A 13,149-nucleotide genomic window follows, 5' to 3' on the forward strand; every position below is an offset into this window, starting at 1 on the left:
GTTATTTTTTATAATGTGCCACATTGTTGGCATGCTTGTTTATTGTGTTACTAAGCTGCCCTGGGTGCTAAAAATAGTGCTTGGTTCACTTTAACCCCCCCAGTCAAAGCATTATTACACAGCTGCATAGGCACTGTTGTGTTGGAGCTGCTCTACAGAAATATTCCAGTTAGATGGGAGGCACATGTCCTGACCCCAGTCTTGTATACACTACTTGTAAAACTGAGCAGAGCATGACGATGTCACCACATTCACCCCTCGCCAGACTTACTGGTAGGACTGTCTTGGGAAGAACCACTCCTCTGAAAGATATTCAATTGTATATTGCTTCAAGTATTTTGTTGTTATAGAAAGTATTTACACTTTAAAAGCGAGTGTGTCAGTCCTGGACTATAAGGTGGATAAACACGCCCAGTGGTTTTCACCAGAAGGGATCGGGACTTGACAAAAGTTGTGGTACAGAGTGCTGTACAGACACCTTGCCTGCCTGATTTCATGGGGAGGAGGGATGACATTGTGGCGCACAATCATTCGGCTTTCAGTGGGAAAGGTAAGGAGGCAAACAATACGCTTGGGGGTCGCTGCTATTTAACAATCCAGTATTCTGGATCTTTAAATAAGCTTGTTGAACTCCTGTACACATATTCTTGGCTGATGCGCCACAAGCAGCTGCCTGAGCTGAGTTTTGGATAGCGCATGTTTGCATCATAAAGGCAACTGAGCACCAGGAATGGAGTGTGCCATTGGGGTGAGACTCACTACTTACCTATGGGGTGCTGCTCTTCTGGCTGCTGGCCTATATGGGAAGCACCAATTTCTCCACAGATTGGCCTAAAGTCTGCAGTTCCCGGCAGTGTCTCTCACACAACGCAATGCAAGATGTAGTCGTGGATGTGAGATCGTCTCTTTATTTGCATCCACGGTCTACACCTGCCTAGAACTACAAAATTCAGCAGATGCGGCCATTCCATAAAGGCCAGGGGCCAGCACCCCACAGGTAAGCAGTGAGGCTCACCCCAACAACCACCTCGCAGGTCATTAAAAAAAAAAAGAAAAATGTTTTGTGATGCTCAGTTACCTTTAAGAGACCTTGATCATTTCAGCTGACACTCTGCAAGCAGCTGCAGACAGTAAGGGCCCTTTTCCATTAAAAGCAGCCGATAGGTAGTGAAAAGACTGTCAAACTAACAACTGCTTGCTGCTGCTTGGTAACTGCTCACTAAGCACACAGTTGAGGCGCCTGTGGAAAAAGGCCCATATACAAGCTGTAGAGGATGTGGTATGAATGGAGTTCAAGGACCTTCCAAAGGAGACAAAAACGAGACAGGGACACCAGGAGCCCCTGATAGTGTAGCACGTTGAGGGTAACGGCTGGTGAGGAAAGCCCACCCTCACCCGGGTTCTTTAGTCTTCGACAATGTAGGTCACTCTCCAGGAAAAGAAATGGGCGTGTAAGGGTTTCAAGGAACCAATATACACGGCCAACACCCTGAGATGGGGGAGTTGGTGTGGGATATTACTGGGAGGGAGGAGGAGCCCCAAGATGTGATGTGTGGAAGGAATAATGTCATAAAACATAAATAAATAGGCTCACCTCTAAAAGAAGGGGGTAGTCTAAATAAATTCGATATTTATCTATAGAGGTGCTCCCTGCTTGCAAAACACTATTATTATGACACTTTTTGCTATTTGGTCTGAGAAAGCGGACTGCGATCCGCAAAATCATTTACCACCTTCTTTTAGAGGTAAGCCTATTTATGTTTTTTTATCCGGCTGACATTATCCTTTTCACACATCCCATTTTGGGGCACCAGTTGTATACAAGCTGGGTTTGGCCAAGCTGCATGCGCTCTCCTATGGATAGGGGAATAGGAGAAGCAGGAGGGTTTTGTAGCTCCTAGAAAATTCTATTGTAGCCTATAGCTTGTCGCTTGGGTGCAGGAGACACGGGATGGCTGCACAGAGACCAGACTGTTAGTTGAGAACATAACATAGTAGTGGCCTTGCTAGTGAAGTCACAGTCGCAATACTTCACAGCAGCGGCCGGTATTAAAAGGATCACGCGTTGCTATGGAAGTAAGGCATGCTACGTTTCAAGGAGCGAACGTAGCATGCACAGCGGCCGCTAATTGTTTTTTAACGACCACTGCTGAAGATTCGTTTGTGAATCAAACCCTTTGGCCTCAATTCACTAAGATCATGCTAGAGATAATAAGGCAAGAGAAAACTTACCTCCACACGTGAGAGAGTTATTTTACCTCTTCATTCCTTAAGTTACCTCTCCTGTAGTTAATTTACCTCCTCTGTAGTTAATTTACCTCCTCTGTAGTTAATTTACCTCCTCTGTAGTTATTTTCACATGCAGCTAATTAACAGCCTGTCTTTAACTCTGGAGTTATTTTAAGGATTGGAGAGTTAATTTAAAGACAGAAGAGTTAACTTTAGGTTTGCCTGAGGTAAAATGTTTCCTGAATACTACATGCCTTATCACCATGGTAACAACTCTAGAAGAGTTATTAAAGACAGGAGATAAGTTTAGTGAATTGAGGCCACTGTGTGCTATGAAAATTGTGACGTCCAATTTTATAGTTTTTTTGTGTTTAGCTGGTTCAGAAGATTCTGTTGCTATGCAGGTATGTGTAAATACGTGTTATGTGTACGTTGGGGCGAGGCGAAGGAACTTTGTGCCTATAATTCTGCTTTCTAAAAGAAAATTAAACATGAAGTGCCTCTACATCAACAGGAAAATATATTGTTTCCCTCACTACTCTTTAAAGGCTAGCATTGGGCAACATGTTTTATTTTAATTACAGAGTGGAGGAAAACAGCCTCGCCCATCATCAGGACACTGTCCCAGATCTGAAGCGAGAAAAAGTTCAAACACAAGGCTGAACATGTCAGATACACTTGCCCTGACAGAACTGCTTCCTATTTACCTAACCCTGAGCTAAGCAATTACTTTGGGAGAAAAAAAAGGGAGGATATACAACCTTGGAAGCCATTCACACACTGGCCCTTACCCAAATTACTTTTGCTCCTAAAAGGTGGCCATCCATAAGGAGATTTGGCTGCTGGTTCACCATCTGATAATTATCAAACCTGATGCAAATCGATGCCACCAAAGGCATGCTCAATCGCTGAAACAACCAATTTCAGGCCAAAATTGGTTGCATAGTAACGCTGTGTGATAATCGCTGCCAACGACCGTGATGGAGACCCCCAGCCACTGCCCCCCAGTGTATATGTACCCCCCTCCGTGCCCCTACATTAATACATTACCTCTCCACCGCAAATGCGGCAGTAACCACGTAGAGTGCCAACAACCTTGTGGGGTGCATATCCGGAAGAAGAGCCCAGACACAGCAGCAGAGAGTTAATGTATAAATGCAGGGGCACTGGGGGGAGGGATGTAGGGGGGCTACATATACACTAGGGAGGACAGTGGGAACGGGTGCGGCGTTTTGGTCGACCTGCCCATACATTGTCTGATGCATAAGGACCTTTTGTTTTCCGACTGATATTTGCACACCTCAACAATTTAAAAAAAAAAAATTGCTTTTCCAGCATGAAAATATTCAGAATAAATTAGTCTTTTTTCACCTACCTTTTGATAGTTTTTCAATTGTAGAGTGCTGAAAAGTTAAACAGAAGGTGAAAGATTATCTCCTAGGACAGTGATGTCTAACCTTGGCACTCCAGCTGTGGTGGAGTTACAAGTCCCATGAGGCATTGCGATACTCTGACAGCTCTAAGCATAACTCAGGGAGGCAGCGGCATGATGGGATTTGTAGTTTTGTCACAGCTGGAGTGCCACGGTTAGCCATCACTGTCCTAGGAGAAAAAGTGAATTGAATAAGGGCCACAGTGCTTATTGCACTCATCCAAATCACAGGAGAATAACAATTTTAGTCTTGTGTAGTGTGAAAAAGAGGTTTTACTCTCTTTGGACTTTTGCTATTGCCTGTGCTCCTAAGTAAATGAAATGGGTCAGCACCACCAGAAGTGGTTTATAGCTCTTTATTCATAAAAGGATTAGGCAGCACTGACAGACTGCTGTTTCAGGCAATCCTAGCGCTTTTTCAAACTGCTCTAGTGACCAAGACACTAGAAACACACCACCTTTAAATATACACCTACCAAAGTGGGCAGGATCACAGGCAGGCCTGATGGAGAACTATTAGACAACATATGTAACAATAAAGGAGGTTTCCTTAAAATCCAAACACTCACTTACCGCGTCGATAAACACTATAGCATTCCTCCTCATGCAATTACATATGCTCCCCCATTTTGAACACCATGTGCTCCTTCTAAGGGCTAGTTCACACTTACTCTTGCCTGCGATAGTGTTCGGGTCCACGATCGCGATTTGGCGGGCACAATCTTGCGATTTAACGATTTGCGCTTGTGATTCCCATTTCATAGAATGAGAATCACAGCGCAATCGCCTTCAAAATGCTGCATGCAGCACGTTTATAATTGATCACAAACGCTGCAGTGTGACTGTATCCATAGGGATACGGTAGCAGTAGTGATTGCCGGCAATCAGCAAAGTGCAGAAAAAGTGCCCAGTGTGAACTAGCCCTAAGGACTTTTTCCTCACTTCCTGTTTCTGGACTTTCATGGCTTAAACCTTTTAACTGCCCTGCCTGAGTTATCTTGCTTTAGATAACTATGGGCAGGGCTGCCACAGTTGGCAAAACCTGGGCTGCCTAATGCAGCACAGGAAGCCCTTCATATTTACCTGATCTAGATGCAGGATCGGCTCTCCTCTTCAACCACTGAGCAGAGCTGTAATGCCGACATCCTCGTCTGTGTGGCATGTGGGCAGGACCTGGAGGAGGATGTCGGCACAACAGCGCCGCTTGGTGGAAAAAGAGGAAAGCTGATCCTGGAGGTGGAAGAGGAGGGCTGCAATGGCAAAGTCAATCCTGCGTCTGAATCAGGTAAATATCAAGTGTTCCCTGCGCAGCTCTGTATTGGGGAGGCAAAGGGAAAAAAACACATCATCCTAATAGAAATAAGACGCGCGTGTGTGTGTGTAGGTGTGTGTGTTTTTTGAGCTTCAGTGTCTTCTTTCAGAAAATGCATCACTGTGGTAGGGCTTCCTGCTCATTATACTGGGAACCTGTCCATTATAATGTTGACATGAATTAGCGTTTATTGCATAATAGATGTATTTATTCCTAATGTGAATCAGTATAATACACATATACAGTTTAGTCATACATTTATTTGCAGCCACCAACTTATTCAGGGACATATCAGACACCCCCCCTCCCCCCAAAGAAAATATGCACCGTTTCCTCTTTATATTGCAGCTCTATGGTCACTTGACGCAAGTTGTGAAGCACCACTGACAGGAATGCTAAAAAGGTGATGAAGACTTAAGAGCTTGTCCAGCTTGTGACATCATATGTCTAGTATAACTGATATCCAGTATACCACTGATATGCACAGCAACATGTATAGAACATCTCCCTGATTCCCTGGGCATCTCTGCAAAGCTCTTCTGTGGACCACAGTTGTGTGCATAAGTGTGTTGTGCTTCCCTGCTTCTTGTATCGATGGAATCTTCTGATCATCACAGAGGCACATCAGGGCCCCTCTTGCATGTGACAACACATAAGGGTGTGATGAACTAAAGGTGCCCATACATCAGGCAATGTACAGGCAGATCGACCAAGAGACAGATCTCTTTCTGATCGAATCTGGAGAGAGATCTATTGCCTGCCCATACACCGTGGGCCGATTCCCGATTTCAGCATGAAATCTCTTGGGAAACGGCCTTGTGACGCTGCATTCACCACCTCACTGGCCCCAACGCTGTCCCCCCAGTGTAAATGTCTCCTCCCCCCCCCCCCCCTCTAGTTCAGTATAGTTTACCTGCCGGTGTCTGCCGTTGGCTCCTCAATCCATCCATACATGGTTACGGCATAAAGTGGCCACATGTGAGATGTCGCCCATGTGCCTATGTATATGCCAGCAACCACATGGGGCGCACGTGTATGGACAGAGGACGGAGTGTGGAGCCAGCGGCAGTCACTGACAGGTAAACTATACCACACGGGGCACGGGGGACACATCTACACATTGGGGGGGGGAGGGGGGGCGGTGCTGGGGGTTCTGTCGTGTTCATAGCTCAGCCCAATATCCCACAAAGTTACTGCACCTGATCAAGCATGTCAGCCCTACATCTTGCAGCAGGCCGATATTGGTCGCATCCTCGATCGGGCATGTTCATGGCGGCACCGATTTTCATCCGAGACGATTATAATAATCGAAACGGTTATTCAATCGGCCACGTCACCTTATATATGGCCACCATAAGGCTGTAGAACAGAGGAGAACCCTGTAAAACATAAGAGAAAACATGGACAGCTGCCAACTAGTGTCTGCTATTGGGTGGTAATAATTTGCAGCCGTCAACTAGGTCACATCAGAACATGGGGATGGGAGAAAGAGCTAATTCTAGCCTTTCAGTAAGTGCTCGTTTCCACTGTCGCGGTGCGGAATCGCCTGGATTCCACCGCGGAGGAAATCGCATGCGGATGCGTTTCTGCATCCGGTTTTCCCCGCGATTTCGCATGGATAAGAAGAAGGCGAATTTAACCATGTCACTGCCTGTGTAAATTTCCATACCATTACATGCGAAATCGCACGCGAAATCACGGGGAAAACCGCATGACAAAGCTGCATGCGATTTCCCTATTAAAAGCATTGCGGGCGATTCGCCCGCATTCCAGCCGCACGCGAAATCTGACGGCTCTGCCGTGCAGATTTCCCCCGCACACCAAAACGCACCCGCACGACGCACAAGTGGAAACATTCCCATCCACTTGTATTGCCTATGCGAATCCGCATGCGGTGCCCGCATGTAGATTCCCTATAGTGGAAACGAGCCTTAATTCTTCCCTATAGCCCTTATTTCATTTACCATACTTTTTTCTCCTAAGTTTTCTCCTAGGTGATATTTTCACATCTTATCAATAAAATACAAAAAGCCACCAGCAAGCAAGAAAATACTCATAATAATTTTGTCAGTACTTTATCACCTATTTTTTAAATCAAAGAAAGCTGAAAAATTAAGGGAAATAGAAGATGAAAAATGATCTTCCGGGAGAAAACTTAGAAGTAAAACTGAATTGAATAAGGGCCTACAGGTGAAACTCCAAAAATATTGTGCATTTATTTTGATAATTCAACTTAAAAGGTGAAACTGATCTATGAAAGAGATTCGTTACATAAAAGGTGAAACTAATATATGAAAAATAGACTCATTACTTGCAAAGCGAGATATGTCAAGGCTTTATTTGTTATAATTTAGATGATTATGGCTTACAGCTTATAAAACCCCCCAAATCTCAGACCATTAGAATATTGTGAAAATGTTCAATATCCTTGGCTCAAAGTGTCCGACTCTGATCAGCTAATAAACCCAAAACACCTGCAAAGGGTTCCTATTTCATATATTACTTTCACCTTTTAAGTTAAAATTACTGAAAGAAATTGATTTTTGCATGATATTGTAATTTTTCAAGTTTCCCCTGTGTGTTCTGATGTGAAGTTTGCAATCCTTTACCACCTAATATTAAACAGTTTGAACAAAATCAGGTTGCTGGGCCTTGTTTGTTCTCCAACCTTATTGAATCAACCCTACAGCATATATTTCTCCTAACCTAAAGGTCAGCAATAATTGCCAGGTTGTAGACTTACTAGTATGGCCATGGGCTTTCCTGCTGGCATGCCTCTTTCCAGCCACTTGTATCCATAATCAACCTTACCTCTGTAAGGCCTCTTTCAACGCGTGCAGGAGCAGTTTCCTGCATGCGTTATATGCCCTGCGGCGTGTCGTCGGGCATCTGCAGTGCGACGCAATCAGCGGCGGTAGCTATTAATTGAACCCGACAGAAACCGACGCTCCCGCGTGCATCGAACCAAAACGCAGTGTCGGGTGTGAAAGATAAAATGAAAGTCTATGGACTTTCCTTTTACCTTGATTAACACAAAGAATTGCCTTTGCGTTGAAACGCACGAAAAGGGCTCTGGTGTGAAAGAGCCCTAAAGCCTGGCAGTAGTTTTACTGTAGTGTTGTCATAAGAACAGCCCTGAGATTTTCCACCTTTCAAAACTCCCTATAACTAAAGCCACTAATGCAATATCATATGTGCATTTCATCATTTGTATATGCTTCATTGCATAATGCTCACACTAATGTTTGGTCTATTACTGCTAAGTACCGAGGCAGCTCTGTGTTGTACCTTGGTAGTCAACAATTTTACACAAAAACGTTGGTGTAATGATAATACAATTAACTGCCTAACTCAAATGTAAAATGCACGTTTTTGGAATCCACCACAGGTCTCTTCATCAAGGACAATGCAGCTAAATGACATCTGATGAAGAAACAGAGAGGGTATTGAAAGATTGCCTTTTCAATCAGTTGAGTTAGCCAGTAAATTAGATTATCCTAATGCCAACGTTTTATGCCAATACGTATAAAAAAACAAAAATGAATGCCTATCTTGAGGCACATACATTCAGAATACTGTACTCTCAATGAATCGAGGGTTCCTAATCTCTAAGAAATGTTACCATCTTTTCCACACCATTTTGTATACACTGAAAAAAGAAATACAAAAACTGCGAACCACAATAAACTACCCTTCATAAAACACAAACCGAAAACCTCTTTAAAGTGCTTAGGAATTGTCATTCAGTCAGTTTGCTCTATCTTCTGGCATCATATAGCCAAGATGATATTTGTATACATACAGTGTGCAGATTTAATAACCTGTAGCGTGTGATTTTTGTACAATTTAGTGTGAAGTAATTCAAACACAAGCAAGAAAAAAATAATAATAAAAATGCATGATTCCTAAACAGCACATGTATATTACCCCATCTTTTAAGACAGCAAAATAATACATTTTGTTTTTTTCTTAAACATAAAAAAAGAAGAGCAGCCGATAAGGCTTATAGACATGTAGTATTAACTTGTTTTGGCATAACAGTTCAGTGTAATTACATATTTGCAATAAAACATCTTCAGCTTTCACGAACGCAATCAGTGCTTTCCTTGGGATATTCGGAGCAGGTGTCGACTGTATCCTGTATATGGGCATCTGTAGGACGACTTTTTTGGGGTGGCGGTAAGTGCAGTGCTATCGTGTGAAAGCTTGAAGGACAAACAAAGTAGTCCCATGCCGGTATGTTAATACATGGATCTTGGTCACAAATATTCATACTGTTCCAGACAGAAAAAAAACAACAACAAAAACGCACCAAAATCTCACAGTTCTCACAGCCACCTATTTTACTGTAATTTGCTTACCCTGCAACATGCTGGATCAAATGTAGGGTGGCTTAGCAGCTCTCTTTTTGTCTCTGGAATAAGCAAAAACTCCCCAAGAATGTACAAAGAAGGAAACAACAACAAAAAGAAAAATCTAAAAAATAAAAGCCACAAAGTACCCAGCAAAAAATTCCAGTGTTTCAGAACAAATAATGAAGGGAGGCAGTTTATGTTGTGCTCATTTACAAAAAGTTAGCAACGCATGTATGAAAGCTGTGTTTTGGAATGCTGTGAGCCTGGATTTGAGCGTTCGTGACGTGTTACTGTTGAGGGAATGCAGCTCATCTGGAATACATCTGTTCAGTAGTAGGGCTCCCGTAAAAGCATCGGAGGGCATACCGGTAGTCAACCAAATGACACGCTCAGCTATTTGTCAAAGTATGGCCATGTCAGACGGTTGGGCCTCTTTGCAGAACTGCTTAGCGTTTCGTGGCCCCTTCCACAAAAAACTGCTGTGTAGGTGTGAACCTGTGTACATAGACTTAAATGCTATAATGTTATAACCCTGTTTAAAAGCTGTACAAGATGATATGATAAGGAACTGGCTGCAAGTTGAACAGTTGGGGTTCAGCATTTTGCAGATGACAATGACTGTGTGGCATAAAAAAGGAAATTATATTCATACACCAAGAGACAAGACATTGCTTTGATCATGTGATCATTTCTCCCAACAGCTTTAGGTCTGTTCCCGCCATTTCAGTGGTCACGGCATGTGCGTGTGTCCAGCCACAGTGGTCAGTTTGTTTGGTACGCTGTGTTTACACGTACCATTCTTTCTTTGAGATGTAAGAACCATCATTTTGAGCTACCAGATTATCAGGCAAATCTTCAGGTTCATACTGGAATCCCAGAGTTCTATCCTCGCTATAGCCACAACTTTCCCCTTCCTCAACTGTGAAATAGGGGCGTTTAGAGTCATCATTGTACTTTGTGCTAAGTTTGCGTCCATCTATACCTTCTTCATCCTCTTCCTCCTCATAGCTGATGCTTCCAACTGGTCCTGGTTTCTTCTCATCATCAGAATCCTCGGGATACTGCAAACTCTGCGCCATAGGTGGGTGCTGGGCCACACCTGCCTTACTATAACCATTTCCATAAACATGTTTCTTAGTGTTGTAGTCCCCTTTGAAGGTGTGATGTCTCCTTCGAAGCACCACAAACAGGATGACGGAAACAGCTAGCACTAGAACTGCTCCACCCACTGCCCCTCCAATGATTGCTGCTGGAAACATGGATTGCTCTCTCCGCTCCGTCTGATCTGTAGGAGTCGGGGTGAAAGGGAATTCTGGGTAGGAAAAGACAAGGAAAGGGACAACATCAGGATCTGGCTACATGCTACAACCCACAAGCAGAGACGCAAATTGTGTAAGAGCATTGGGTTTTACCACTTACTTACTGATGTTTGCTATACAACTGGCCACATAATGTGAAACTCTGAATTGCCCATACACATTGCAGCTTAGGTCACCCAAAACAATTGTTTGAGATTGTTATAAGCAACTTTTCTAATTTTGCACAAGTGTCATAGCAGCTTGAGAGATCAGGCATGCTGGAAAACCATGCCTGATCTCTATGGTTATGATCTCTGCAGGTACAAATGGATCGTTCCTGCTCATCCTCTCTCTCCCCTCTCTGTAGAGCAGTACAGTCATACAGAGTGTCTGGGTAGGGTAGAACCATCGACAAATTAAATAACCATTGTTTTAGGTGACCACTGTCGCAAGTGTGTATGGTATATACTACTTATTTATTCATTCATTCTTTGTTGGTGCAAATTTAATCTAAAGCACAGGCAGCAATATAAATCACTTTTTTTTAAACAGTGCTTATTACGTTCTTGTTCCTGTATGCCCCCAAAGGATATTTATATATTTAGAGGATACCAGAGCCTGAACCATTAGGAGAAATGATGCCCACCGCTCCCCTCATTCTCCTGTGTCCCCCTCCTTACATACTTAAAAACCCCATCAGCTAGCCCCTCCCGGATCACCGGAGTCGGCTTCGCAGGTGCTAGCCCGGCTTGCATGCGTCCCTCAGCATGCGACTGCAATCAGAAGCGCTCTGCACATGATGTCACAATTGCGTCATGCCCAGAGCATTCCCAGCCACGATTGCACGCTAAGGGACACACGAAAGGCAGGCTAGCACCTGCACAGTGAAGCCCGACTCTGGTGACCTGGGAAAGAATGCCTGAAGAGCTTTAGGTATGCAAGGGGGGGGGGGACATAAAAGAAAGGGGGGGAGCGATGGGCATCAGAACAGCTCACCATACATGCCGCCCCCCCCCCCCCCTTCACCTAAGGGTTTTGGCTCTGGTATCCTTTAATGCACCCAATGTAGAAGGTTTAAAGAACAACTAAACAACGATTGCAAAGAAAATGTAAAATTTCTAATACACACTTACAGATGTTAGAATAAAACAGAGTAAAATGCACTATAAATGACCTTTTCCCTACATTGCTGTCACGTGTAAGAGGTAGAGAAAAATCTGATCTGACAGAGTTTGGATTAGTCCAACTCCTCATGAGGGGATTCTCAGTTACTGCTTTATTTACAAAAGTCCTTACTGAACTGCAGTTGCTCAGTCCAACTGCCAAAAAAGCATGCAAGTGAGTAGGGAAGCTAACTGACATCTTTGTATCGATCCTTTCCAGGGTTGCTTTTGTAAAGCGTAAAGGTGGCCACATACCATACAATTAAAAGATCCAATTTTTTACCAATTCGATAATTTCGATTGGTTGTCCCCAAAAAATCGAGAGCTTTTCTTGTTTTCGATAATTCTGATCGTATTTCCCGTTTTTTTTATATTTGGAGATTGGACATGACGGAAATTTCAGACCAACTTTATCAAGAATTGTATGGTGTGTGATAGATTGTCAATTACTTGATGTACAGTTTCCTTCAATTTTTTCTGAGCTTTCAATTATTTTATTCATGAGTGGGGAAAAATGTAACATAGGTGTGTGGTAGATTGGTCAGATTTTTGAATTGTTACAATCAGTAGAAAAACTGATTGCTATTCTTGAATTGAACAGATATTTAAAAAAATTGTATCGTGTGTGGCCACCTTAAGGGTTGGTTCACATGGATGTCTGAGGCTCGTTGTATCTGTTCTTTCATACGTTGAACGCTAACTCCTTTTAAACGCAATGTCGTTTAGTCAAGTAGTTTAAAAGTTTGAAAGTGTTTGCATTTGAAAGCTTTATATGGTGATTTAATGGCCCAGAGGATTATGGTCCATTTCCAGTCCTCTCCCCCCTGAGAATCGGGTTACCCTTAAGCTGGCCATACACTGGCCCGATTTGCCGCCGATTCGACAGCAGATTCGATCACTGGGATCGAATCTGCTGCCAATTGTTCGCGCTAAACGCACCCGCCGATCCGATTTCCTCCTGAAATCGGATCGGACCGTCGATCGCGCCATGCGGGTTACTTCCGTCGATAGCCCGCGGGTAGGGAGCGTGTCGCTAGCGGCGGCCGATCCGATACAGTTATACATTACCTGACGCTGGCTCCCGGGCATCTTCTCCGCGTCTTCTCCGCATCTTCTCCGCGCTGCACCGCTCTTGCTTCCATCCCAGCGTACATTAACTTCCTGTGTCACTCCAGTGACCAGGAAATTCAAATAGAGGGCGCTCTATTCGAACTTCCTGGTCACGGAGTGACACAGTGTACGCTGGGATGCGGTGCGGGGTGCAGCGCGGAGAAGAGGACCCGGAGCCAGCTTCAGGTAATGTATGCTGGGGGGGGGGGGGGGGGGGGGGGACAGGCGGCAGCGGCGGCTCCACAGATTG

General features: G+C 44.0%; 1 protein-coding gene across 9 annotated transcripts in view; it reads right to left on the reverse strand.

Annotated features, from left to right (window-relative positions):
* Positions 1 to 13,149, reverse strand: part of NECTIN1 (nectin cell adhesion molecule 1) — a 316,761-nt gene that overhangs the window by 152,841 nt on the left and 150,771 nt on the right. The window contains exon 6 of one of the 9 annotated variants that reach the window (XM_068240985.1): positions 8,871 to 10,640. The exons of the other annotated variants lie outside the window; for them this stretch is intronic. Coding sequence (XP_068097086.1) covers positions 10,114 to 10,640 — 527 coding nt within the window. The 3' untranslated portion in view covers positions 8,871 to 10,113. Of the gene's footprint in view, positions 1 to 8,870; positions 10,641 to 13,149 lie in introns of those variants that run through there. 9 annotated transcript variants of the gene reach the window in all.

This window comes from Hyperolius riggenbachi, chromosome 6 (genome assembly GCF_040937935.1).
Source record: "Hyperolius riggenbachi isolate aHypRig1 chromosome 6, aHypRig1.pri, whole genome shotgun sequence".
In the NCBI taxonomy this organism is placed as follows: domain Eukaryota; kingdom Metazoa; phylum Chordata; class Amphibia; order Anura; family Hyperoliidae; genus Hyperolius; species Hyperolius riggenbachi.